Source organism: Callithrix jacchus, chromosome 22 (genome assembly GCF_049354715.1).
Source record: "Callithrix jacchus isolate 240 chromosome 22, calJac240_pri, whole genome shotgun sequence".
In the NCBI taxonomy this organism is placed as follows: Eukaryota; Metazoa; Chordata; class Mammalia; order Primates; family Cebidae; genus Callithrix; species Callithrix jacchus.
In genome coordinates this window covers 35,657,165-35,684,797 of record NC_133523.1, presented here as the reverse complement: position 1 = coordinate 35,684,797, position 27,633 = coordinate 35,657,165, and the positions used below count along the sequence as shown (strand labels likewise).

Genomic DNA, 27,633 nt, shown 5'->3' with positions numbered 1-27,633 from the left:
ATAGTGCGGTAAGATCTTCACGTTCGAGGAAGAGAGCGGTGGCTTCGGGAGGTCACTGCCGACTGGGGCTTGAATCTGACCCACCCGACAGTGCGGGTGGGCAAGAGAGGCGCTCAGAGTAGGAATCCCGGGGTGCAGACGGGACCTGCAGGATCGCCTGGCATGCATGTGCGCGGGCATCAGAAGAGGGGGATTGTGCGATCATGAGTGACGGAGGGGACCGTGTGAGTGTGTGCGTGAGGCCCTGTGCACAGGCCCGGGAGTGCGGGTGGACGCAGCACACTTTGCTCGGGCTGTGTGTATGTCACTGCCCCTAGGCTCCTGCTGCTTCCTCCGTCTTTCCCCTTCACAGCTGCAGGGGCTGCAGCAGAGAAATGGCTCCAGTAGGGAGGTCAGATATTGAACTGAGAATGGAGCTTTCCACAAGAAGTACAGAAGTGCCCCCGGGTGTTCCCCAGGAGGGCAGCTGCATGTTGAGAACCACAGCGTCCTCAGTCAGAGCTCTGTCCCCAGGAACCAGCTCCAAACTGGTTGTATTGGTTGAACCGATTCCTCCTCCTTTTACTTCCTTCCCATTTCGTGTGAAGTGAGGGAAACTGTGGCCGTGGAGGGAGGGTGCTTTTAAACTTAGTCTGCGCTCCAAGAAGAGCCTGGAGTCTCACGCTTGCCTTATCCTTCCCAGTCGTATTATTCAAAAGAAGGACCTGAAGGATGAGAGCATTGTTGTTGCACACCTAAAAGTCAAGGGTGAGGTTGTGCTTTGTATTTGTTCAAGAAATGCGTTTTTGATTTTAGAATATTGAGGTTCCTGTAAATTTTCAATGAATCTGGGGGTATATGCAAATTGATTTGTGTCCCCTCCCATCGTGCCCCCTCTCTTACCTTTCCACTTAATATTCACAAAACCATTTGGCAAAACGTTCACACCTTCCTGTACACTCTCTTTTGCTAAGCTAGTACTGAAAGACATCTCCAGTAGTTAATATTAAAGCTCCATTTTAGACTCTTATTTGGGAAGGAGGAGATTAGTGTTTAGGAGGAATCACACATCGGACATCTGTTGGTCTTTACAGACCTCCTTTTCAAAACAGGGAAGCATGGAGATGGTTGGATGACTTCAATTCGTCTGTGAGGCTTTCAGGAGTGGGAAAGTGACCACACAGAAATTGGTATCAACAAGAGTCAGGATTTTTCCAGGAAGTCCATGGGATGACATTTGTAATACTTGCCAGATCTCTCTGAGGTTTGGCAGCTCCAGTCGTGTTTTGGGCATTTGTGTGTGTGACTGTGGACTGTAAGAGGCAGTACACTACTGTGGTTAAGAATAGGAGAGTGGATCCAGAGTATCTGGGTTGGAATGCTGGTTCTGTCATTAGAATGAATTAATACTGTAAAGCCCCTTAGAGCAGTGCTAGGCATATAATAATGTTTAATATGTTTTCACTGTTGTTTTTGTGTGGTCATTTTAAGTCTGCGCTCCAAGAAGACTTGACTTTCTATAGAACAGGAGCATTAGGAATATGTGATTCATTGTGATTGCTGCTGGTACATTAAGAAAATGAGGGAGATGCTCAAATGATCTAGGACAAAAATTATTTTTAAATCGGCAGATACAACTATATGTATTTATCATGTGCAACATGGTTGTTTTATGGTCTTCATGCATTGTGGAATGTCTAAATGTAGCTAATTAACCATGCAGTACCTCACATAGTTATCATTTTTGTGGTGAGAACACTTCATATCCACTCTTCTAACATTTTTCAAGACTACAGAACATTGTTATTAATTGTAGATACTGTCTTGTGTAATAGTTCTCTTGAACTTATTTCTTCTATCTTTCTGAAATTTTATGTCATTTGACCAACATTTCCCCAGTCAACACTGCTTCCTTTTCTCCCTCATCCACATTACCCCAGATCTGTAAATACCATTCTACTTTCCATTTCTATGCTATCAACTTTTTTAGATTCGGCTGATGAGTGAGATCATGTGTCTTTCTGTACCTGACTTACCTCACTTAATATGATGTTCTCCAGGTTTATCCATGTTTTTGCAAATGACAGAATTTTCTGCTTGTTATGCTAAATATTATTCCCTTTTGTATATATACCTGCATATATGCCACATTTTCTTTATCCATTCATTCACTGATAGACACGTAGGTTGATGCTGTATCTTGGCCGTTGTGAATAGTGCTGCAATAAACATGAGTGTGCTGATATCTCTTTGACACACAGTTTCATTTCCTCTGGATATATACAGTAGTGGGATTGCTGGATCATATGGTAGTTCTATTTCTAATTTTTTGAGAAACATCCATACTGTTTTCCATAATGGCTGTATCACTTTACATTCTCACCCACAGTGTGCAAGGGCTCCCTTTTCTCTACATTCTCACAAATGCTTCTTAACTTTTATCTTTCCAATAACCACCCTGACATATGAGGTGATATCTTATTGTAGGTTTAATTTTTGTTTCCCTTATGATTAGTTGAGTATTTTTTCATATACTGTTGGCCATTTATATGTCTTCTTTTGGGATGTGCCTATTCAGGTCCTTTGCCCATTTTTTTAATCAGGTTTTATTTTTGCTGTTGTTTGGTTTCCTCATATATTCTGGATATTAACCTCTTATTATTTAAATGGTTGCAAATATTTTCTCTCATTCTGTTGGTTGTCTCTTCACTTTGTTGGCTGTTTCTTTTTCTGTGCAGAAGCTTTTAAGCTTGATATAATTTTGTTTGTTCATTTTTGCTTTTGTTGCCTGTGTTTTTGAGGTCAAATCCCAAAATCATTGCTCAGATCAGTTTCATCGAGCTTTCCCCTCTATGTTTTCTTCTATTTATTTCATAGTTTAGGATCTTAAATTTAAGTGTTTAATCCATTTAGAGTTGATTTTTGTATAATGGTTTGAGATAAGGGTCGAATTTCATTTTTCTGCATATGGATACTTACTTTTCACAACAGTATTTTTTGAAGAGTCTGCCTTTTTCCATTGTATGTTCTTGGCACCCTTCTCAAAAATCAGTTAGTTATAAATGTATGGACTTTTTCTGGGCCTCTCTAGTCTGTTTCTTTGGTCTATGTGTCTGTTTTTATGTTTGATTACTATAGCTTTGTAGTATGTATTGAAGTCAGGTAGATTGATGCCTCCAACTTTGTTCTTTTTTCTCAAGATTGCTTTGACTATTTGGGTCTTTTGTGGTTCTATACAAATTTTAGCTTTTTTTTTTTCTATTTCTGTAAGGTATGTAGGGCTGAAATTCTTAACCTGAGTTCCTGTGATTCCATTTACGGTCTCAGGGACCAAAAGCACTTGAAATAAAATATTGAAGCCTTATAGAAATTATAAATGTGGGTTTTAGAGAGAGAAGTAGAAGTAGTATATAATTTCACAAGATTATACAAATTTATGTGACTCATAAAGTTTGGATCCATTGGTTTAGATAGAACATTGGTTCTCAGCTGGGGCAATGTTTAGAAACTTTTGGTTGTCAGGCTGTTGGGGAGGGTCCTACTTAGATCTAATGGACAGAGGTCAGGAATGCTGCTAAACATTGTATTACGTATAGGATAGCTCTCCCCAGTCCCCCAACTAAGAATTATCCAGCACAATATGTCAGTAGTGCCTACGGTGAGAAACCATGGTCTAGAATCAAAAGATTGTGATATCTGGAATGACATTGTAAATGATCTTGTATAAACTAAGTGTTCTGTAATACTGAAATCATTAAGCAAATCATACTAGACTCAAGTGATAGAGTATTATGCAGGTAATAAAATGATGTCCCTTGGATGTAGGCAAGAGCTTGGTTTCCTCCATACTCCACCTGTTCACTGCCAGTTTATTTGTGAGAGTGTGTGTGGGGGGACAAGGAAAGTGATGAGAGAGGGGTGGAAGTGTGCGTGTTAGCAGGGGTAGTTGAGAAATAGGAATGGAGGATAAAATAGTTATTTGTTTCAAGTCACTCTGGGAGCATTGAGACATAGCTTGACCTATGGCCTTTTTTGTGGTTTTCCAGGAGAGAAGCTGGAATAAGATTGACCAATTTTATAATTCTAAAAACATGGTCCATGTAAGTTGGTATTTCTCTTTTCTCCTTGATATAGGGTGTCTTTCAGCTTAGGCGACTGTTATCATTTAACCTGAAGCTTCTTACCTAGGGAGCCAAAATCTTACACCCCAGTTTGTCCCATTACAGTGAAGGTTGGCGACAAAAAAAAAAAAAAAAAAAGTCAGTGCTCTTCCTATTTGTACCTCTGTTTTCCTACTGGCTTTGATGTTTTCTTAGAGCAGGTTATTCCTTCTGTGCTCTGTGCTCAGACCTTGATCAGGAAGAATATTGGAACAGTGGAGAAGTCAGTCCCCATAGGGAAACAGGGTTTTGTGGGTTTGATAAGTGACAGATGATTGACCACATTTGGGAACACTTTGAAACTTCACAGACTGGAGCTTTCCAGGTAGCTAAGGTAGAATTCCATAGTGAGTGGCCCCAGTCTGCAAATGTGACAAGGAGATCTGCTTTATGAGGCTTTTAGGAAAATGATCAGTGACAACAGTGGGCAGTGACAGGGAGAAGATTATTTGGGGCATGAGTGATAGGTGATTACAGATTCTCTGGCCGGATGTGGTGGCTCATGCCTGCAATCCCAGCACTTTGGGAGACTGAGGCAAGTGGAGGTCAGGAGTTTGAGACCAACCTGGCCAACATGGTGAAACCCTGTCTGTGCTAAAACAAACAAACAAAAAAACCAATAAACAAAAATTAGCCAGCGTGGTGGCACATACCTGTAACCCCAGCTACTCAGGAGGCTGAGGCAGGAGAATTGCTTGAACCTAGGAAGTGGAGGTTACAGTGAGCTGAGATCATGCCACGGCACTGCAGCTTGGGTGACAGAATGAGACTCCATCTGGCCATCCTAAATGTATAAACAGAAAAAAATGATTAAATCTAATATGTCGGTTATATTGACTTCCATGCAGCTTATAAAAAAGCATTTGCCATGACAAGAAAAAATACTTTTGTTATCATCTCATACCGTAATGAACTTGAGGATTAAGAACATTCTTCAATTGTATGCAACCCCCACCTATTTTTTTTTTTTTTTTGATCTGAGACAGGGTCTCGCTCTGTAGCCCAGGCTAGAGTGCAGTGGCATGATCACAGCTGTAGCCTTGAACTCCTGGGCTCAAGTGATACTCCTACCTCAGCCTCCTGAGTAGCTGGGACTATAGGTACGTGCTACCACTCACGGTTACTTGTTTAATTTTTGCAGAGATGGGATATCATTATGTTGCCCAGGCTGGTCTCAAACTCCTAGGCTCAAGCAATTCTCCTACCTCTGCCTCCCAAAATGCTGGGACTATAGGCATGAGCCACCATGCTCAGCCAGCAGCAGGCTTCTTTCTTGAAGAATGTGTAGGCACTCTGAATTTCCATATTGCTCCTTTCTTACAGTTCAGTCCTTTACTTCCTCTCCTTTCATCGTGAAACAACTTTCTTCAATTTCACCATAATACATGTGTTTGTGGTTTCAGGGATCAGTGACATTCAGGGATGTGGCCATCGACTTCTCTCAGGAGGAGTGGGAGTGCCTGCAGCCTGCTCAGAGGACCTTGTACAGGGATGTGATGCTGGAGAACTACAGCCACCTGATCTCACTGGGTAAGGTCCTCTGCCCCAGTTAATTTAGCATCTGTTCTCTGGAATATTAGCTTACTTCACCATGAATTTCAGGGCTATCTTTTAAGAGGTAGCTGAATTCCTTCTTCTTGTTCCCAAAGGAGTGATTTGAGATGTTGGATTGAAAACAGGCACCTCCCTGGAGCCCCTGCATCTTGCCTACTCCACAGTGGCCTCCTCCATTACGCTGGTCCTCTCTGTAATTTCTTCTCTCTCTTCATGACTATGGGACTGAATTTGAAATTCATTGAATGTACAAGATTTCAAATTCAGTCCCATAGTCATGAAGTTATTTTTTCTTCAAACATAATATGAAACCATGTTCTCGGACAATAACTTCCCATAGTCATGAAGTTATTGTCCGAGAACATGGTTTCATATTATGTACAGTCATGAAGTTATTGTCCAAGAACCAGCTTTCATATTATGTTTGATCTCAGAATTACTGTAGATTTTAGATTTTCTTTGTTTATTGATTGGTTTTTGTTTTTCTGATCCACCTATAAGGAGAAGAGTGTCTTAAGAACCACTATGATCACTGGGAGGCTGAGGCTGCAGTGGGGTGTACCCATCACTGCACTCCAGCGTGGGCAACAGAGTGAGACCCTGTCTCAAAAACAAAAACAAAAATATCTGTGATTTACATATACTGATTGGGTTGACAGAATTCATTTAACACTAAAGTGAATGAATGCTTTCTATTGCCTGTTACTTGTTTTGTAGTTGAAAGATTCAGGCCATGAAGTTTATGTATTTTCATTGAGTGAATATACTGAATGAGCTGTACATGTCTAAGCATGCAAAATAAATGACAATAAACATAATAATTCTTGACTTTGTGCAACTGCATATCAGACAATGTTAGAAGTATTTTACACATATTCACTTGTTTAGTCTTAGTATCAATCATATCAATATAAAATATTAGCAATATAAAATTTACTATCAACATAAAATAGGTATTATATCATCCCCATTTTAGAGTTCAGAAAAAGGACAGAGTTTAAGTGACTTACCTGAGGTCATACTACTAGTGAGCCGCAGAGACAGGATTTGAACGTGGCAGTCTGGCTTGAAGTTTCCTGCTCTCAGCCACTCAGTTATACCTCTTTTCGAGGGATAAGATTCTGAGTTTAAATGAAACAAAGTCCTTTTCTAACATAGAGTTCTCTTAGTCAACCTCTCACTCTTATCTGAAGTCTCTTCTCAATATTGTTTTGACTTGTAATTTATTATAAGTTTAACCAACTTTCAGAGACTTGAATACTGAGACCAGCTTGGCCATAGAGACCCCACCTGGGTGGCACTGAAGGCATTAAGAAGCAGACACCCAGGCAGAACAGCAAAGTGGGACTATTCGGGGGGCCCACAGCCTTCCGAGCTGAAAGCCTCAAAGGGCTGACAGCATTCTGGGCATAAGGGCCTCCAGCAGACTCTGACCACATGTCTCTGAACAGGTGATTATTATTAACAGCAGGTGTCCTGTGTTTTTCATAGAACCAAGGTATACTAGGCAGGCAGCTGGTGCCTACTTACTACTGATCACAGAAAAACTAAAAAGTATTCTCCACAAGGGAGCCACGGGGCAGGGTCACATATCCCATGCTTAAAGAATTGTTTTAACCGGTGTGTGATATACGTATACTGTCTTGCCACTTTAGAATGCCCCAAGTAGTTTTCCACTGTTGGGTGCTGGGGGTTGGGGGGAGCGGCTGGGTTTTCCTTGCCACTGCTCTTCTTAGCAAACAATATATTTTATCATACACTCAGCATTTCTCAATATTTGAAAAAAATTATATTAAAAAAATTCTGTATGTATCATTTCTTTTAATCAGGAAGTTCCATTTCTAAGCCAGATGTGATTACCTTACTAGAGCAAGAGAAAGAACCCTGGATGGTTATAAGGAAAGAAACAAACAGATGGTATCCAGGTAAGTGAGAGGGTAAGCAGGCAGGGGGAAGCCATCATTGACCTGGACAGCCCATGTGCTCAGAAAGGAGTCACACCCCTGAGCTGTGGTTTAAAAAACTTTAATAACCTAAGGGCTGTTGGACAAAAATGCCCAAGACCTGGGAAGGAAATGAAGATTACACAGCAGGCCTACCCCCTAATCACCTAATTTCTGTTCTCTTATATCCTTCCCCTTTTAGTGGAGTAAGTGCCCTCTTTTTTTTCCCAGTGTAAACTTTTTTTTGTTTGTTTTAGATGGAATCTTGCTCTGTCCTCCAGTGTGCAGTGCAGTGGTGCAATCTTGGCTTACAGCAACCTCCGCCTCTCGGGTTCAAGCAATTCTCATACCTCAGCCTCCCAAGTAGCTGGGATGATGGGTGCCCGTCACCACAGCTGGCTAATTTTTGTATTTTTAGTAGAGATGGGGTTTTGCCATGTTGTCCAGGCTGGTCTCAAACTCCTGACCTCACGTGATCTGCCTGCCTCAGCCTCCCAAAGTGCGGGGATTACAGGCATGAGCCACCATGCCCAGCCCATTTGTCAATTTTTTAATTGGATTTTTTTTTTTTTTTGCTGTTATTTGGGTCTCTTGTCAGAGAAATAGTTTGCAAATAATTTCTCTCATTTCATTTTGTCTATTCCCCCTGTTGATAGTTCCTTTGCTGTGCAGAGAAGCTTTTTAGTTTAATGTAGTCTCATTTGTCTATTTTTGTTTTTACTCCCTACGCTTTTGCAGTGTTAACCAGAAAATTTTTGCCTAGATCAAAGTCCTAAAGCACTTCCTTCATGTTTTCTTTTAGTAGTTTTATAGTTTTGAGTTTTACATTTAAGTCTTTAATCCATTTCCAACTGATTTTGTATATGGTGAGAGATAGGGGTCTAGTTTCATTCTATTGCATATAGATATCCAATTGTTTCAGCACTATTTAGTTTTGAGATGGAGTCTTGCTCTGTCACCAGGTTGGAGTGCAGTGGCAGGATCTTGGCTCACTGCAATCTCTGCCTCCTGGGTTCAGGCAATTCTCCTGTCTCAGCCTCCCAAGTAGCTCGGATTACAGGCGTATGCCACCACAGCCAGCTCATTTTATTTTTTGTAGTAGACATGGGGTTTCACTATGTTGTCCAGGATGGTCTCGATTTCTTGACCCTGTGATCCGCTGGCCTCAGCCTCCTGAAGTGCTGGGATTATAGGCGTGAGCCACCACACCTAGCCCTATTTATTTATTTTTGATTATTATTTTCCAATTTTTATTTTAGGTTCAAGGGGTACATGTGTGGGTTTGTTATAAGGGTAAATGGCATGTTGTGGTGGGTTTGGTGTACAGATTATTTTACCACCCAGGTAATAAGCATAGTACCCAATAGGTAGTTTTTTGATCTTCATCCTCCTCCCACCCTCCACCCTCAAGTAGGCCCTGGTGTCTGTTGTTCTGTTCTTTGCGTCCATGTGTACTCAGTGTTTGGCTCCCACTTGTAAGTGAGAATATGCAGTATTTGGTTTTCTATTCCTTCATTAATTTGCTTAGGATAATGGTGTCCAGCTCCATCCATGTTGCTGCACATGATCTTGTTCTTTTTTATGGTTGCATAATATTCCTTGGTGTATATGTACTGCATTTTCTTTGTCCAGGTAACCACTGATGGACATTTAGGTTGATTCCATGTCTTTGGTCCTGTGAATAGTGCTGTGATAAACATAGCCATCTATGTGCCTTTATGTTAGAATTTTTTTTTAAATTTCCTCCTTGTCTGGTTTTGGTTTCATGGTATGCCAGCTTCATAGAATGAATTAAGGAGGATTCCCTTCTCTGAAATTTTTTGGAATAGATTGAGGAGAATCAGTGTTAGTTCTTTGAGAGTTTGTAGATAGAATTCAGCAGTGAAGCCATCGGTCCTGGACTTTTTTGGGTGACATTTGATTACTGATTCAATCTCATTATTCATTATTGGTCTGTTCATCTTTTCTATTTCTTCCTGATTTAATCTTGGTAGGGCCTATGTGTCTAGGAATTTGTCCATTTCCTCTAGATTTTCCAGTTTGTTAGTATGTCGTTGTTTCTTATACTCTCTGATGATCTTTTCTATTTCTGTGGTGTCAGTGCTAATATCTCCTTTTTTATTTCTGGTTTTGCTTATTTCTTCTCTTCTTGGTTAGTCTAGCTAGTGGTTTATTAATTTTACTTATATTTTTTAAAAATGACTTTTCCTTTCATTAATCTTTTGTATTATTTAGTCTATATTTTATTTAGTTCTGCCATGATTTTTATTACTTCTTTCTTCGTACTAAGTTTAGGTTTGGTTTGTTCTTGTTCTTGTAGTTCCCTGAAGTACCTCGTTAGATTGTAATTCTTTCTGCTTTTTTGATGTAGGTGTTTATTGTTGTCAACTTCACTCTTAGCAGTGCTTTTGCTGTATCCCGTAGGTTTTGGTGTGTTGTATTCTGATTTTCATTTGTTTCAAGAAGTTTTTTTAAATTTCCTTCTTAATTTCTTTCTTGATCCAGTGGTTACATAGGATCATGTTGTTTAATTTTCATGTATTGTACAGTATCAAAAGTTCCTCTTGTTACTGATTTCTTGTTTTTTCCATGTCTGAGAAAAGACTTGATATAATTTTGGTTTTGAAAAATTTTAAGAATTACATCCTAACATATGGTCTATCCTAGAGAATGTTTTGTGTGCTAATGAGAAAATGTGTATTCTGTAGCTATTTGATGAAATGTTCAGTAAATGTCTGTTAGGCCTATTTTGTCTAATGTGAAGTTTAAATCCAATGTTTCTTTGTTAGTTTTCTGTCTAGATGACCTATCTAATTCAGAGTGGGGTGTTGAAGTCCCCAACTATTGTTGCACTGGAGTATATCTCTCTCCCTTTTGATCTAATAATAGTCACCTTATATATCTGGGTGTTCTAGTATTAGGATTATAGTATGTTTAGAATTGTTATATCTTCTTGCTGAATTGAACCCTTCATCATTATACCATGACCCCTCTTTGTCTCTTTTTGCTGTTTTTGACTTAAAATCTTTTTTAATGAGATAAATATAGCTCTCACTAAAAAGACTTAAAATATTTTTTTTCTGATATAAATATAGCTCTTACTTTTGGTTTCCATTTGCACAGAATATCTTTTTCCATTCCTTTGCTTTCAACTCATATGTGTCTTTACAAGGGAGATGAGTTTCCTGTCAGCAGCATATAGTTGGGTCATTTTTAAAAAAAATTCATTCAGCCAGTCTATATCTTTTAAATGAAAAGTTTAATCAATTTACATTCAATGTGATTACTGACATTTGAGGGTTTATTCTTGTCATTTTATTAATTGATTTCTAGTTGATTTGTATATCTTTTGTTCCTTTCTTTCTCTCTTTTTTTTTTTTATCATTGTGGTTTCGTTATTTTCTATAGAGGTAACATTTGAGTTCTTTCTCTTTATTTGTGTGTTGGCTGTGCCAGTGGGCTTTATAATTTTGTGTGTTTTCACAATCATAGATATTGTTCTTTCACTTCTAGGTATAGGACTATTTTTTTTCTATTATAATAATTTGGTAGTATATTTTCTTTATATGTATATATATATATATTTTATTGTACTTTAGGTTCTAGGGTATATGTGCAGATCATGCAGGATTGTTGCATAGGTACATACATGGCAATGTGGTTTGCTGCCTCCATCCCCTGTCACCTCTATCTGGCATTTCTCCCCATGTTATCCCTCCTCAACCTCCACCCGCAGCTGTACCTCCCCTAGTCCTCCCTCAACAGACCCCAGTGTATGATGCTCCCCTCCCTGTATCCATGTGTTCTCATTGTTCAACACCCACCTATGAATGAGAACATGCAGTGTTTGATTTTCTGTTCTTGTGTCAGTTTGCTGAGAATGATGGTTTCCAGATTCATCCATGTCCCTACAAAGGACACAAACTCATCGTTTTTTATGGCTGCATAGTATTCCGTGGTGTATATGTGCCACATTTTCCTAGTCCAGTCTATCATTGATGGACATTTGGGTTGGTTCCAGGTCTTTGCTATTGTAAACAGTGCCGCAATGAACATACGTGTGCATGTGTCTTTATAATAGAATGATTTGTAATCCTTTGCATATATACCCAGTAATGGGATTGCTGGGTCAAATGGAATTTCTATTTCTAGGTCCTTGAGGAATCACCACACTGTCTTCCACAATGGTTGAACTAATTTACACTCCCACCAACAGTATAAAAGTGTTCCTTTTTCTCTACATCCTCTTCAGCATCTATTGTCTCCAGAGTTTTTTAATGATTGCCATTCTAACTGGCGTGAGATGGTATCTCAATGTGGTATTGATTTGCATTTCTCTAATGACCAGTGATGATGAGCACTTTTTATGTGTTTGTTGGTCTCATATGTGTTTTCTTTTGAAAAGTGTCTGTTCATGTCTTTTGCCCACTTTTGAATGGGCTCATTCATTTTTTTCTTGTAAATTTGTTTTAGTTCTTTGTAGATTCTGGATATTAGCCCTTTGTCAGATGGGTAGATTGCAAAACTTTTTTCCCGTTCTGTTGGTTGCTGGTTCTCTCTAATGATTGTTTCTTTTGCTGTACAGAAGCTCTGGAGTTTAATTAGATCTGATTAATCTATTTTGGCTTTTGTTGCCAATGCTTTTGGTGTTTTAGTCATGAAGTCCTTGCCAATGCCTATGTCCTGAATGGTTTTGCCTAGGTTTTATGGTGCTATGTCTTATGTTTAAGTCTTTAATCCATCTGGAGTTAATTTTAGTGTAAGGTGTCAGGAAGGGGTCCAGTTTCTGTTTTCTGCACGTGGCTAGCCAGTTATCCCAACACCATTTACTAAACAGGGAATCCTTCCCCTGTTGCTTGTTTTTGTCCAGTTTGTCAAAGATCAGATGGTTGTAGATGGCTTCCAAGGCCTCTGTTCTGTTCCACTGGTCTATATCTCTGTTTTGATACCAGTACCATTCTGTTTTGATTACTGTAGCCTTGTAGTATAGTTTGAAGTTAGATAACATGATGCCTCCAGCTTTGTTCTTTTTGCTTAGGATTGTCTTGGCTATGCGGGCTCTCTTTTGGTTCCATATGAAGTTAAAGGTGGTTTTTTCCAGTTCTATGAAGAGGGTCATAGGTAGCTTGATGAGGATAGTGTTGAATCTATAAATTACTTTGGGCAATATGGCCATTTTCACAATATTGATTCTTCCTAGCCATGATCATGGAATGTTTTTTCATTTGTTTGTGTCCTCTCTTATTTCCTTGAGTAGTGGTTCATAGTTTTCCTTGAAGAGGTCCTTTACCTTCTTTGTTAGTTGTATTCCTAGGTATTTTATTCTCTTTGTAGCAACTGTTCATGGGAGTTCACTCTTGATTTGGCTCTCTTTTAGTCTGTTATTGGTGTATAGGAATGCTTGTGATTTCTGCACATTGATTTTGTATCCTGAGACTTTGCTGAAGTTGCTTATCAGTTTAAGGAGATTTTGAGCTGAAATGATGGGGTCTTCTAAATATACAATCATGTCATCTGCAAATACAGACAATTTGACTTCCTCCTTTCCTAAGCGAATACCCTTTATTTCTTTTTCTTGCCTGATTGCTGTGGCTAGAACTTCCAGTACTATATTGAATAGGTGTGGTGAGAGAGGGCATCCTTGTCTAGTGCCAGATTTCAAAGAGAATGCTTCCATTCAGTGTGATACTGGCTGTGGGTTTGTGGTAAATAGCTTTTATTATTTTGAGATATGTTCCATCAATACCTAGTTTATTGAAAGTTTTTAGCATAAAGGGCTGTTGAATTTTGTCAAAGGCCTTCTCTGCATCTATTGAGATAATCATGTGGTTTTTGTCTTTGGTTCTGTTTATGTGATGGGTTAGGTTTATAGACTTGTGTATGTTGAACCAGCCTTGCATCCCTGGGATGAAGCCTCCTCGATTGTGATGGATAAGCTTTTTGCTGTGCTGTTGCAATCGGTTTGCCAGTATTTTATTGAAGATTTTTGCATCTATGTTAATTGTGGATATTGGCCTGAAGTTTTCTTTTCTTGCTGAATCTCTGCCAGGTTTCGGTATCAGGATGATGCTGGTCTCATAAAATGATTTGGGAAGGATTCCCTCTTTTTGTATTGTTTGGAATAGTTTCAGAAGGAGTGGTACCAGCTCCTTGGCTATGAACCCATCTGGACCTGGGCTTTTTTTGGTTGGTAGGCTATTAATTGCTGCCTCAACTTCAGCCCTTGTTATTGGTCTATTCAGGGTTTCAACTTCTTCCTGGTTTAGGCCTGTACAGGAATTTGTCCATTTCTTCCAGGTTTGCTGGTTTATGTGCATAGAGTTTTTTGTAGTAATCTCTGATGGTAGTTTGTATTTCTGTGGAATAGGTGGTGATATCCCCTTTATCGTTTTTTATTGCATCTATTTGATTCTTCTCTCTTTTCTTTTTTATTAATCTGGCTAGTGGTCTGTTTATTTTGTTGATCTTTGAACTCTTAAGCATATCTTGCAGGGCTGGTCTACCCTCAGCTTTTGCTTATCTGGGAAGGATTATTCTTCTTCATTTATGTTGGATAATTTGCTGAGGATAGTATCCTTGACTGACAATTTTCTTCTTTCAGCACTTTGAATATATCATTTCATTCTCTCCCATTTCTTTCTGTTGAGAAGCCTACTGTTAGTCTGATGAGAGTTTCCTTGTAAGTGACTAGATGCTTTTCTCTTGCTGTTTTTAGTATTCTCTCCTGTCTTTGATTTTTGTATTTCGACCATAATGTGCCATGGAGAAGACCTTTTTGTGTTGTTCTCTTTGGGTATCTTTGAACTTCTTGTATCTGGATATCTACATCTCTTGCTATAGTTGGAAAGTTTCCAGCTATGATTTCATTAAGCAGATTTTCTTTCCTTTATTTTTTCTCTTCATCTCTGGAACCTCAAAAATTCAAATATTTGGTTGTTTTATGATGTCCCATTAGGGGCTTTGTTTCTTCTTCTTTTTTTCTTTTTCCATTTTTGTCTGACTAGGATATTTCAAAAGAATTGCCTTTATATTCTGAGATTCTTCTATGTTATCTAGTCTGTTGTTGAAGATTTCAAATGTATTTTATATTTGATTCAATGAATTATTCTGTTTCAAAATTTCTCTTTGGTTCTTTTTTATAATGAAGTTGCTAAATTTCTTCTTATCCTGAGGTTTTTTTTTTTCATTTCTTTGTATTGTTTTTCTAAATTCTCTTGTATCTCACTTGGCTTCTTTAATGTAATTATTATGAATTCTTTTACTAGGATATAGCATTTTTCCCCCCATTGGAATGTTTAAGGAGAATTATTATATTCCTGGGGCGATGTCCTGTTTCCTTCTTCTTCTTTTTTTTTTAATATCCTATGTCCTTATGTTGATACCTGCACATCTGACATAATAGCTACTTCTCATTTTTTTTGAATTTGCTTTTGTAGGGGAGTATTTTTTCCTAAAGCTGTATCTATGATGTAGTTAGATAGGAAATTTTAGCTTTGTTTCTGTGTGTATCCAGTAGGGTTGTTGTGTAGTATCATGATTTTTTGGGGCTGTAAACAGTGTCATTGGTGTCTGTGATTTCTTCTTTGGCTTTGGGTGTGATGGTTAGTGGAGGGTGCGGTGAAGTTTTATTGGGAATGCGGAGTGATTCAGTTTAGATATGAGTGATATGAGAAAGGTTCTATCTACCAACTTTGTTGGTTTTGGCTAATAAAACCAATAAAGGTTTTATTGGTTTGAATTGATGGTTTTAGTTGATGAAAGTACTTTGTATGCATGTGTGCTATAGGAAAATAAAATATGTTTGCTTTCTTCATTTCTTTCAGATTTGGAGTCAAAATATGGACCTGAGAAAGTATCTTCAGAAAATATTATCTCTGAAGTAAATTTACCCAAACAGATTACAAAGCAAATAAGTAAAACTGTTGGCCTTGAGGCCTTTTATTTTAGAAATGACTCAGAATATAGAAGGTTTGAGGGACTACAAGGATATCAGGAAGGATATATCAATCAGAAGTTGATCAGCTATGAAAAACTGCCTACTTATGCTCCTCATGCTTCTCTTATTCACAATACACATAAACCTTATGAATGCAAGGAATGTGGAAAATACTTTAGTCGTGGTTCAAATCTTACTCAGCATCAGAGTATTCATACTGGGGAGAAACCCTTTGCATGTAAAGAATGTGGGAAAGCCTTTCGACTTCACATACAATTTACTCGACATCAGAAATTTCATACTGGTGAAAAACCTTTTGAATGTAAGGAATGTGGAAAGGCCTTTAGTCTTCTCACCCTGCTTAATCGCCATAAGAATATTCACACAGGTGAGAAACTGTTTGAATGTAAGGAATGTGGTAAGTCCTTCAATCGTGGTTCAAATCTTGTTCAACATCAGAGTATTCATGCTGGTGTAAAACCGTATGAATGTAAGGAGTGTGGGAAAGGCTTTAATCGTGTTGCACACCTTATTCAGCATCAGAAGATTCATTCCAATGAGAAACCCTTTGTATGTAAGGAATGTGCGATGGCCTTTCGATATCAGTACCAACTTATTGAACATTGCCAAATTCATACAGGTGAGAAACCCTTTGAATGTAAGGAATGTGGAAAGGCCTTTACTCTTCTGACAAAGCTTGTTCGACATCAGAAGATTCACACTGGTGAGAAGCCCTTTAAATGCAGGGAATGTGGAAAGGCCTTTAGTCTTCTCAACCAGCTAAATCGCCATAAGAACATTCACACAGGTGAAAAACCATTTGAATGTAAGGAATGTGGGAAGGCTTTTAATCGTAGCTCAAACCTTATTCAACATCAGAGTATTCATGCTGGTGTAAAACCATATGAATGTAAGGAGTGTGGGAAAGGCTTTAATCGTGGTGCACATCTTATTCAGCATCAGAAAATTCATTCTGATGAGAAACCTTTTGTATGTAGGGAATGTGAGATGGCCTTTAGATATCATTGCCAACTGATTGAACATTCTCGAATTCATACTGGTGACAAGCCATTTGAATGTAAAGACTGTGGGAAGGCCTTCAATCGTGGCTCGAGCCTTGTTCAACATCAGAGTATTCACACAGGTGAGAAGCCCTATAAATGTAAGGAGTGTGGGAAGGCTTTTAGACTTCACCTACAACTTTCTCAACATCAGAAAACGCATACAGGTGAGAAACCCTTTGAATGTAAGGAATGTGGGAAATTCTTTCGTCGTGGTTCAAATCTTAATCAACATCGAAGTATTCATACTGGAAAGAAACCCTTTGAATGTCAGAAATGTGGGAAAGCCTTTCGACTTCATATGCACCTTATTCGACATCAGAAATTGCATACTGGTGAGAAACCCTTTGAATGTAAGGAGTGTGGGAAAGCTTTTAGACTTCATATGCAACTTATTCGACATCAGAAATTTCATACTGTTGAGAAACCCTTTGAACGTAAGGAATGTGGAAAGGTTTTTAGTCTTCCCACGCAGCTTAATCACCATAAGAACATTCATACAGGTGAGAAGCCATCTTGAATGTAAGGAATGTGGGAAGTCCTTTAATTGTGTCTCAAACCGTGTTCAACATCAGAGTATGTATGCGGGTATAAAACCATGTGAATGTAAGGAGTGTGGGAAAGGCTTCAATTGTGGTTCAAACCTTATTCAGCATCAGAAAATTCATTCTAGTGAGAAACTCTTTGTATGTAAGGTGTGGAGGAAGATCTTTAGATATCATTACCAACTTATTGAACATTACCAAATTCATACTGGTGGAAAACCCTTTGAATGTAAAGAATGTGGAAAAACCTTTAGTTTTCTGACACAGCTTGCTTGACCTCAGGTCATTCATACTGGTGAGAAGCCATTTGAATCTGAGGAATATGGGAAGGCCTTTAGTAGTGGTTCACACTTTGTTCAAAATCAGAGTATCCATACTAGTGAGAAACTCTATGAATGTAAGGAGTGTGGGAAAACTTTTAGATTTAGTATTGTCTTCACTGCACATCAGAGAATTCATAACAGTATGAAACCCTTTGAATTTAAGGAATGTGGGAAGACCTTTAGTTGTAACTCAAAGCTTGTTCAACTTGTTAAAATTCATACTGGTGAGAAACTGTATAAGGAATGTGAGAAAGCATATGCTGTGGATGATCAGCTTACTCAACATTAGAAAATTCATAATAGAAATTTTATGAATATCAGGAATGTTGACAAGCCTTTACTGTGTATGAAAAATTTACTCAACACCAGAGAACTCATATGGATGTGAAATCCTGTGAACATAAAAGAATGTGGAGAACTTTCATCATGGCCTGGGATTTGCTTAACATCAGAGTATTCATACTGCTGAGAAATCCTTTGAGTGTAAGGAATGTGGGGTGTTTTATAGCAACTCTAAATACAGTAGAGTTCAGAGAAGATAATTCTTGTGAGAAATTCTTTGAATGAGGAATATAGGGTAGTTGTTATGTTCACAGTATACTCCCTATGTAAATGCTTTACCAGATACAGGCATACCTTGCTTAATTGTGCACAGTTACTGTGTTTTATGCAATTTGAAGGTTTGTGGCAACCCCGCAGTGAGTAAGATGATCAGAGTCATTTTCCAAACATCATGTGTCCATTTTGTGTCTTTATGTCATGTTTCGGTAATTCTCAGAATATTTCAAACTTTTTCATTGTTATATGTCCATCATGGTGATCAATGACTAGTGATTTTTGATGTTACTATTGTAATTGCTTTGGGATACCACAAATATTGCCCATAAAAGATGGTGAACCTAGTGGATACTTGTTGTGGGTTTTGAAAAAATAGTCAAATATACAATCATATACCCCCACCTAGATACAAAATTTTTAACAATTTGCCACGTTTATTTTTTGTGTATTTGTTGTGCCATAGAGAATAAGTTTTAGACTTCATGACATTTTACCCCTTATTTAATCAGCATGGGTATCACCCAAACATAAAGACAATATCATATAGCCATAATACCATAATTACCCTTAAGGAAAGTATTCATAATTCTGTAATATCATTCCATTTTCAAATTTCTTCATTGGTCCCCAAACCATCTCTTATGGCTATTCATATTTAAAGGAGAATCCATTGCAGATTCTGAATTGCATTTGGTTATCTCTCTTCAGTATATTGTAGCCTGGAAACCCTATAAATGTAAGATCTCATATTTTGGTAGGTATTAGAATCACCTATGGAACTTAGTAAAACTACAGAGGCTTAAGCCCTAGCTTATGAGCCTGGGCCTCTGTTGTTTTTTTTTTTAATTTCTCCAGGTGATTCTGATACCAACCAGAGTTAGAGAGCCACTGGTCTAGAACATTTCTCCTCACTCTTAAAAAATGACATTAAATTTTGACTAGCCCAGGAAAGTTGTCTGCTATATGTTTAGATTTCTTTCTTTATAGTGTCGTTTAGCCTTGTTCTCTTCGTTGTATATTCTGTACAAGGGAATTTGAGCCCAGAGGCTCTGTTAGGTCTAGATTAAACATTTTGGGGAAGAATACTTTGTAGGTTATTTGTATGTCATGTTTTATTGTCAGAAAACATTTAAGTACAGGTCCTTGCATTAGTGAAACTAAGTTTGATCATTTGGGTAAGCTGGTAGCTACCATGTTAAGTAATCTATGGAGAGATTTCGTCACCCCTGAAAAATTATAGTCATGTGTATTTTATCCCTGGATTGAATACAAAATGAAAATAGAATAGACTATTGAGAAATGAATGCCATGAAGGTATCAACATAATTCAACTTGTGTGATATGGCTGACACTGTACTCAGTACGAAATTAGCACCCTCTATCTAGTTTATGCAGGGAGCCAAGGTTGTTTTGTCTGGAACCTTGTTTTTGTTCCGCATTTATCACCAGCACCTATACCATGTCTGGTACATGAGCTATTGATAAACTTCGAAAAAAAATTAGCGCTTAAATCAAGCTATAAAATGTGATACCATTGTGGGATCATGAATTATATTAATTTTTTTAAAGATCAATAATAATCCTTTATGATTTTATTCCAGTATATTTAAAAATCTATAAAGTGATAATTTATATTGATAGCTTTCTTCTTTTTGTGAATATACCCTTATCAGATTATTATTGCTTTGATAGGCAATTCTATTTCTTAACATTTAATTGCATCTATAATCATAAGTAAAGGTATAATTTTCTAAATATTTTTCAGGTTTTGTTATTGCAATGATTTTATAAATCTTATAAAACACAGTTATATAAAACTTGGCTTTCTAGTCTCATGTTCCTATTTTTTTATTTCCAGTTTCATCTTTTTCGTATTGATTCTCTTGGACTTTTTTTTTTTTTTTAACTCAACAGATTCCCTGGTATTAACCCAGCACAACTCCTTTATGGGTCATTGCACGTCCTGGCAGTGTCATTAAGGATTGTCATGAAAGATCCCTGGAGGCCTTGCAATGAAACTCTATTATCATGCAATCTTGGCATTTCTAAGTTGGAAGTCAGAGTCCCTTTACAAACATAATAAAACATTTCAAAGTATTTGCTAAAGTTACAAACCAAGTATGTACAAATTTAAAAATCACCTATACTTTTAAAAGCAGAAAAGTCGCCCATAGAATATTTCCTTGCTTACAAGCTCAGTGAATGTACTGAATTCACTTACAAAAAGAATTTTCTCAAATTTAGTTGCCTTTCAAAAAAATTCTTATTTCTTTTATTTGTAATTTTTTGACATTGTTGCTGCTTCAAGCTTTTGGTAATTGTACAGTATGGTCTTTATTATGGTATTAACATTTTTACTTGTCCTGAAAGAAGGGAATACAATCAAAGAAACAGAAGGTTGCTGAACTCGAACCACATTATGATATCAAGATGACCCAGAGCCATGGTTACTAAGCTGTTTAAATTTTTAGTAACAGAGGTGTATTAGAAAGTGATAGGTCAATTAGATAATTTTTTGGTTAAATTTAATGATATAATCCCCTTAAATTATGCTTAGTCAGCAGTATTTAATCTATTGTCTATTATACATCTAACTGGTCTGTTACCTTTCTTATATATTTATGTCTTACTTATAAATATCTTATTAGAGTAACTCATTTTTAAAACAATATATTTCATCTCCTAGGAGAAGAGGATTGAGTATGTGTTTTTATTTTTTCATCTGACATTTGGGTATTTTATCATTTTGAAATGCTATTGAATATTCCATTGATTTAGTCTGTGGTCTGACCTTCACTCCCTAGCAATGATTTTTATTTGGACCTTCTTTTACCTGATTCATATCAGTTAGGAGTAGCCATTAGTATGGATACATTTTTCCGATTCCTAGTATACTGCCCTTTCCAAAAGTGTCTGGCTTGCTCAAAGTTTTCTATATTTGTTCCATTCCACTTTTACAGATGAATACAAATAGCTAACTATTCCTTCTAAACAAACATAAAGTTGGTGGAAAAAAGGCATATAAACAGCTCTTTCTCACCTACTACCAACAGTAAATTAAACATTTTTAACTGCAGCCTCCTTTTGTAAAATTTATAGCCATTTATCTTTTGAGTATGACATGATACTAGATGTATGATAATTCTATATTTCATGTGTCAGTATTAACATGATTTTTAACGGACTTGTTCCAATGAACTTTTATACAGATGGTCCCCAACTTAACAATGTAGACTAACAATTTCTCACTTTATGATGGTGCAAAAGTGACATGTTATAGTTTGAATATTTGTCCCCTCCAAATCTCATGTTGAAGTTTGATCCCAGTAATGGGAGGTGTTTGGGTCATAGTAGAAGATCCCTCATGAATAAATTAATAAACAAATGAGGCTAGGAATTTTGCCTCTTCAACTGAGAGTTGGTGGGGATAATGTGAACCAGCGTTCTGTTTTTCTGTTGTGAAACCTCTGCCTTACAAGTATGTGTGTGTGTGTGTGTGTGTGTGTGTGTATTTTCACAGCAATAAAGGAAAATACAATGTCTTATCAAATAAAGAATATCAATAAAGGAAATCATAAAAGGAACCAAATATAAATTCTGAGTTGAAGAATATAATAATCAAAATTTAAAAATATCATTAGGAGGTCTAAATAAGTTTCAGCTGGCAGAAGAATTAGAAAATTATGCAACCTCAATTCCATCTTCCCACTAGAAAATAGCGTAAGAAAATAAAATGAAGACATAAAATGAGAAAATAGATCAAAGAAAAATGAACAGAGGCTGGATGCAGTGGCTCATGCCTGTAATCCTGGCACTTTGGGAGGCTGAGGTGGGCAGATCACCTGAGGTCAGGAGTTTGAGAACAGCCTGGCCAACATGGCGAAACCCCACCTCTATTAAAAGTACAAAAATTAACCAGGCATGGTGGCAGATGCCTTTAATCTCAGCTACTCAGGAGGTTATGACAGAAGTGCTTGAACCTGGGAGGTAGAGGTTGCAGTGAGCTGAGATAATGTCACTGCACTCCAGCCTGGACAACAAGAGCGAGACTCTGTCTCAAGAAAAAAAAAAAAGAAAAGAAAAATGAACAGAGCCTCAGAGAAATGTAGGACACCTTTAAGTGCACCAACATACATGAAATGAGAATACCAGAAGGTGAGGAGAAAGAGCAGCACAAAAATACTCAAAGAAATAATGGCTAAAAACATCCACAATTTGTTGAATAAACCTTATACATGCAAGCATCTCAACAAATGTAAGTAGAATGAATGCAAACACGTCCACAAACAGACACATCATAGTAAAAATGCTAAAAGTGAAAGAAAATGTTGATAGCTATAAGAGAAAAACTGTGTTACAAGGGTATCCCAATAATTAACAGCAGACTTCTCATCAGAAACAATGGAGGGTATAAAGGCAGTGGGATGATATACTGAAAGTACTCAAAGGACAAAAGCTCTGTCTACCATGAATTTTATTCCTGGTAATGATATCTTTCAAAAATAAAGGTAAAATAAAGCTCTTCCTAGATCTACCATATAAGAAATTGCAAAGAAAGTTACTCAAGCTGAAGCAAGTAAATCCACATGAAATTCCAAATTTCATTTTAAAAAAGAAAAAAATTAATATTTTTAATTAAAGGTAATTATAGTTGGGTGCAGTGGCTCATGCCTGTAAACAAAGCACTTTGGCAGGCCGAGGCAGAAAGACTGCCTAAGGTCGGGAGTTTGAGACCAGCCTGGCCAACATGGCAGTACCCTGTCTCTACTGAAAATACAAAAATTAGCTGGGCATGGTAACGTGCATCTGTAGTCCCAGCTACTCAGGAGGCAGAGGAAGCAGAATTGCTTGAAACTGGAAGGCAGAGGTTACGGTGAATTGATATAGTTCCACTGTACTCTAGCCTGGGTGACAAAGTGAGACTCTATCCCCAAAACAAAAAAGGTAATTATAAAAGGCAGCATATGATGCAATATATTCATAATTGTGTTGTGTTGTGTTATGGGATGCAGCAAAAGCAGCATTCAGGTAATTTTATAGCTGTTAGTGTTTACGTTTAAAAAGATAGAAGATTTCAAGTCAACAACTTAGCTGCTAAGTTGTTATAAACTAGAAAAGAAGAAACTAAATTTGAAGCTAGTAGAAGGAAAGAAAAATATTAGAGAATAAAAACAATGGAGAAAATTAGTAAAACTAAGCATTAATTCTTTGAAAAGTTCAACAAAATTGTCGAACCATTAGCTAGTTGATTAAGAGAGAAAACTGAAATAACTAGGCTCAGAAATAAAACAGGAACATTCCTATGAATTGCATAGTAATGGAAAGTATTATTTGAGTACTTTTAACAGTTGTCTGTCAATAAATTGGATAACTAGACAAAATGGAAAAATTCCTAGAAACACACGCATGACTAAGACAATCATGAAGAAATAGAAAATCCGAATATACCTATGACCAGTGAGGAGACTGAATAGTAATCCAATACCTCCTAATGAAGAAAAGCCAAGGACTAGATGGCATCATTGGTAAAGTCTAGCAAATGATTTTAGATCTTTATTCTTTTCTACCATTATAGGCATTTAAAGCTAGAAATTTCTCACTAAAAACCTGTTTAGCTGTTTCAAAAACTTTGTTTTTATTAAAAATACATTGTAGGTGAGGTGTGGTGGCTCATGCCTGTAATCCTAGCATTTGGGGAGGCTGAGATAGGGGCATTGCTTAAGGCCAGAAGTTTGAGACCAGCCTGGTCAACATAGCCAGATCCCATATCTGTTTTTAAGAAGTAAAATTTAAAAATACATTATAATTTCTCTTATAATATATTCTTTGATACATGGAGTATTTAGCAATGTGTTGAATAATTTCAAAATATTTTTGAATTTCCCAAATTTTCTCAGTTTTTTATTTCTAATTTAATTTCATTGTGGTCAGAGAATTTACTTAGCATGACTTACTTTTAAAACTATTATGATTTGCCATATGATCTAGTATATTATTTAGTTTAGAAATTGTTGCATGTTGAGTATATATTTTATTATCAGTTGAGGGTTCAATAAATATCAATTAAGTCAGACTAGTTGGTAGTGTTGTTTAAATCTTCTATATCCTTGCAGATTTTCTGTCTAGTGGTTAAAATTTTTGAGAATAGACTGTTGAAATCTTCAACTTCTATTGTTGAAATGTCATTTTCTCCCTTCGGTTTTGTCAGTTTTTGTTTCATGTATGTAGTCTCCTGCTTTTAGGAACATATATGTTCATTGTAGTTTTATTTTTCTGATTAACTCACCCTTTGTCATGAAAAAAAAATGTCCCTCTTTTCCTCTAGTAACATTTTAAAAGTCTATTTTGTCTGATGGAAATATTAACCTTTCCTGTCCTCTTCTGATCACCATTTGTATGGTATCTATTTGAATCTTTTTCCATCCTTCTGTTTTCCATGTTTTCGGCTTTAAAAAAACCTAACATACATCTTAGCTTTAAAAATCTAATTGAGATTGTTACTAATATTATATCAACAGTCACCAGGCATGGTGGCTCACACCTGTAATCCCAGCACTCTGGGAGGCTGAGGTGGGAGGATTGCCTGAGGCCAGAAGTTCAAGACCAGCCTGGGCAATATAGTGAGACTCTGTCTTCACAAAAAATTAGAAATAAAATTTTAATCAAAGTAAATTAAATAATATCAATAGTATATAGAAAGTTTACTGCAATGTAGACCCCTTCCTTTCCTTTTGTGCTATCATAGTAACACAAATGGCAGGTTTATACATTATGAACAAAACAATATACTTGGTTTTATGGAGTTATCTTTAATCAGTTAAATTAAAAGGGTAAAAGCATATGTTATCTTTTATTTACCTATGTAATGACTTTAATCACTGCTCATTGTTTCTTTGTGTGGATTCAAGTTACCATCTGGTGTTACCTTTCATCCTAAAGAACTTTAATATTTCTTATTAGCAAAGTCTGCTAGCAACAAATGCTTTCAGTCTTTACCTGCGGTTCTCTTGAAGTGTGTTCACATTCTTGTACAGTAAGTGTATGGGTGTGTGTGTGCGTATGTGTGTGCAAGTGATCAACTTTGCGAAGAGTTTGGTCATTCTTTTTCAAGAATTATTCCTTTTTCTTTCCCTCTGGCCCCTCCTCTCATATGTATGCTGGTGTTTTTAATGATGTACTACATGTCTCTGAGGCTTTCTTCATTTTTATTGTTTCTTTTTTTCTTTCTGTTCTTCAGACTGCATAATTTTATTGGCCTATTTTCAAGTTTACAAATTATTTTTTCAGGTTAAATCTGCTATTGAGTTCTTCTAGTGATTTTTTTCATTTCAGTTACTGTACTTTTCAACTCTAGAATTTCTACTTGGTTCTTCCGTTGCAGTAATAATTTCCACCTCTATTGAAAGTCTCTGATTGGCAGGACATTATTGTCATATTCCTTAAATTGTTTACATATGGCTTACTTTAGTTCTTTGAACAAAATTAAAATAGCTGCTTTCAGGTCTTTGCTAAATCCAACATTTGTGCTATCTCTGAGACAATTGTCTACTAGCTGCTTCATTCCCATCCCCTCTGAGTCAGTTACTTGGATTCTTTAGCTCCTGTGAAAGTTTGTTTATGCATAGACAGATGTTTAAATTGATGTTTCTGTGAGAAATAAGTGCTGGAAAATCCCATTCTGCCACCTTGCTAACATCACTCCTGTTAAGATTTTCTATTTTTTCTTGAGTCAATGATAGTTTGGGTGTTTCTAGGATTTTTTTCCTTTCCAGTTAGGTTATTTTGTTGACATACAATTGTTTATAATATTCTTGTATAATCATCTTCATTTAGGTTAGTAATGTTTCCACTTTCAACTCCAACTTTAGTGTTTTTGATCTTTTCTTTTTTTTCTTGTTCAGTCCTGCTATAGTTTTGCCACTTTTTAGAAATCTTTTCAAAGAACCAACTTTTAATTTTATAAATTTTCTCTATTATTTTTCTATTTAATCTAACCCTATATTTGTCTTTATTATTTCCTTCCTTCTCATGACTTCATTTTTTTTCCTATTTTCATATTCTAATTCCTAAATGTATACAGTTATATCATTGATTTGACATCTTTCCTCCTTTTTATATGCATGTAGAGCTATACATTTTTCTGAGGAGTAAGCATCTCATAAATTTTAGTCATGTGCTTTTATTTGCATTTATCTAAAATATTTTCTAAATTCTCTCTCTTTTTTTTTTTTTTTTTTGAGACGGAGTTTCACTCTTGTTACCCAGGCTGGAGTGCAATGGCGCGATCTCGGCTCACCGCAACCTCCGCCTCCTGGGTTCAGGCAATTCTCCTGCCTCAGCCTCCCGAGCAGCTGGGATTACAGGCACGTGCCACCATGCCCAGCTAATTTTGTATTTTTAGTAGAGACGGGGTTTCACCATGTTAACCAGGATGGTCTCGATCTCTTGACCTCGTGATCCACCCGCCTCGGCCTCCCAAAGTGCTGGGATTACAGGCGTGAGCTACCGTGCCTGGCCCCTAAATTCTCTTTTTATTTGTTCTTCAACCATTTGGTTAAGATTGTATTGATTTGGCACAAAATTCAATATAGAAATTCAACTGAATTTCAGTTATCAGAACTTGCCAACATGAAGACAATGGGATTTAGTCCTACAAATTAAGGAAGAAACTGAATGGATTAAGTAATGAAATAACATATTGTATACAGGATTTAATTTTGAAATTCTTCAATTTTGCCTAGGAACTTCTTCAGCTATGGCAATAGTCTTTTGATGGTGCTCCCATTTTTAACAGGATAAATTCACAATTTGTGTTAGAATGTAATGCAATTGGGAAGGCTTATGTTTCTCAAACACTTAAATTTGGCTTAACATGCAAAGGCATCATAAATTGGGCCAATTTTTTTGGCTTTAGGAATAATTTTTAAAAAAATGTACCCTGCCTAGACTAAGTGGCAAAAAAATTAGAATGTACTGTGGAGGCCAAATGCATTAGCTGCTAAAATATTTGCAGTCTAATATTCCATATTCACAATACTCATGAGGATATCTTCTATTTCATTGGATATATTCTAAGACTTCTGATTATTTTAGTATATGCAGGTATATATCTCAATTTAAAAAGTATTGTGTTCAGAAAAGTGTCATTTGAAGATAGCTATAAGTTTATTAACCATAAAGTCCAACATTGAGGATTGTATACAATTTCATCAAAATTTAAAAATAGACAACATTGAAAAAAATGTCCTTAAAAATAGTAATACTACTTAAGAAATTGATTAAAGTATTGGAATATATACCAAAAATAATAACTCTGCTTCTCTTTATTTTAATGTTTAGCAAATAGTTTAAAATTTTTTTCTTACCACAAAAATGTTGTTTTAATGTAAATATGTTTTTGTTTACCCTTTTGGATATAACATAAAAATTATGATCCATAAATAAAATGTTCAAACATTATATAATTTCTTTTCTCTTTTACTAGACATTCTACTCCTTTATATAATTTCAATTATCCTAGTATTCATACACTTTCAAATTTTTACTACTTTGGACAGTATATTATATAGTGAGC

General features: G+C 36.6%; 1 protein-coding gene across 1 annotated transcript; it reads left to right on the top strand.

Annotated features, from left to right (window-relative positions):
- On the top strand, nucleotides 1-27,518 carry ZNF780A (zinc finger protein 780A). The gene is given in 7 exon segments (XM_035285735.3): nucleotides 1-224; nucleotides 4,026-4,079; nucleotides 5,543-5,669; nucleotides 7,523-7,618; nucleotides 15,460-17,147; nucleotides 17,149-17,634; nucleotides 17,636-27,518. Coding segments are annotated over 7 exon segments (2,652 nt in total). The 5' UTR covers nucleotides 1-203; the 3' UTR covers nucleotides 17,816-27,518.
- Nucleotides 27,519-27,633: the final 115 nt, after the last annotated feature.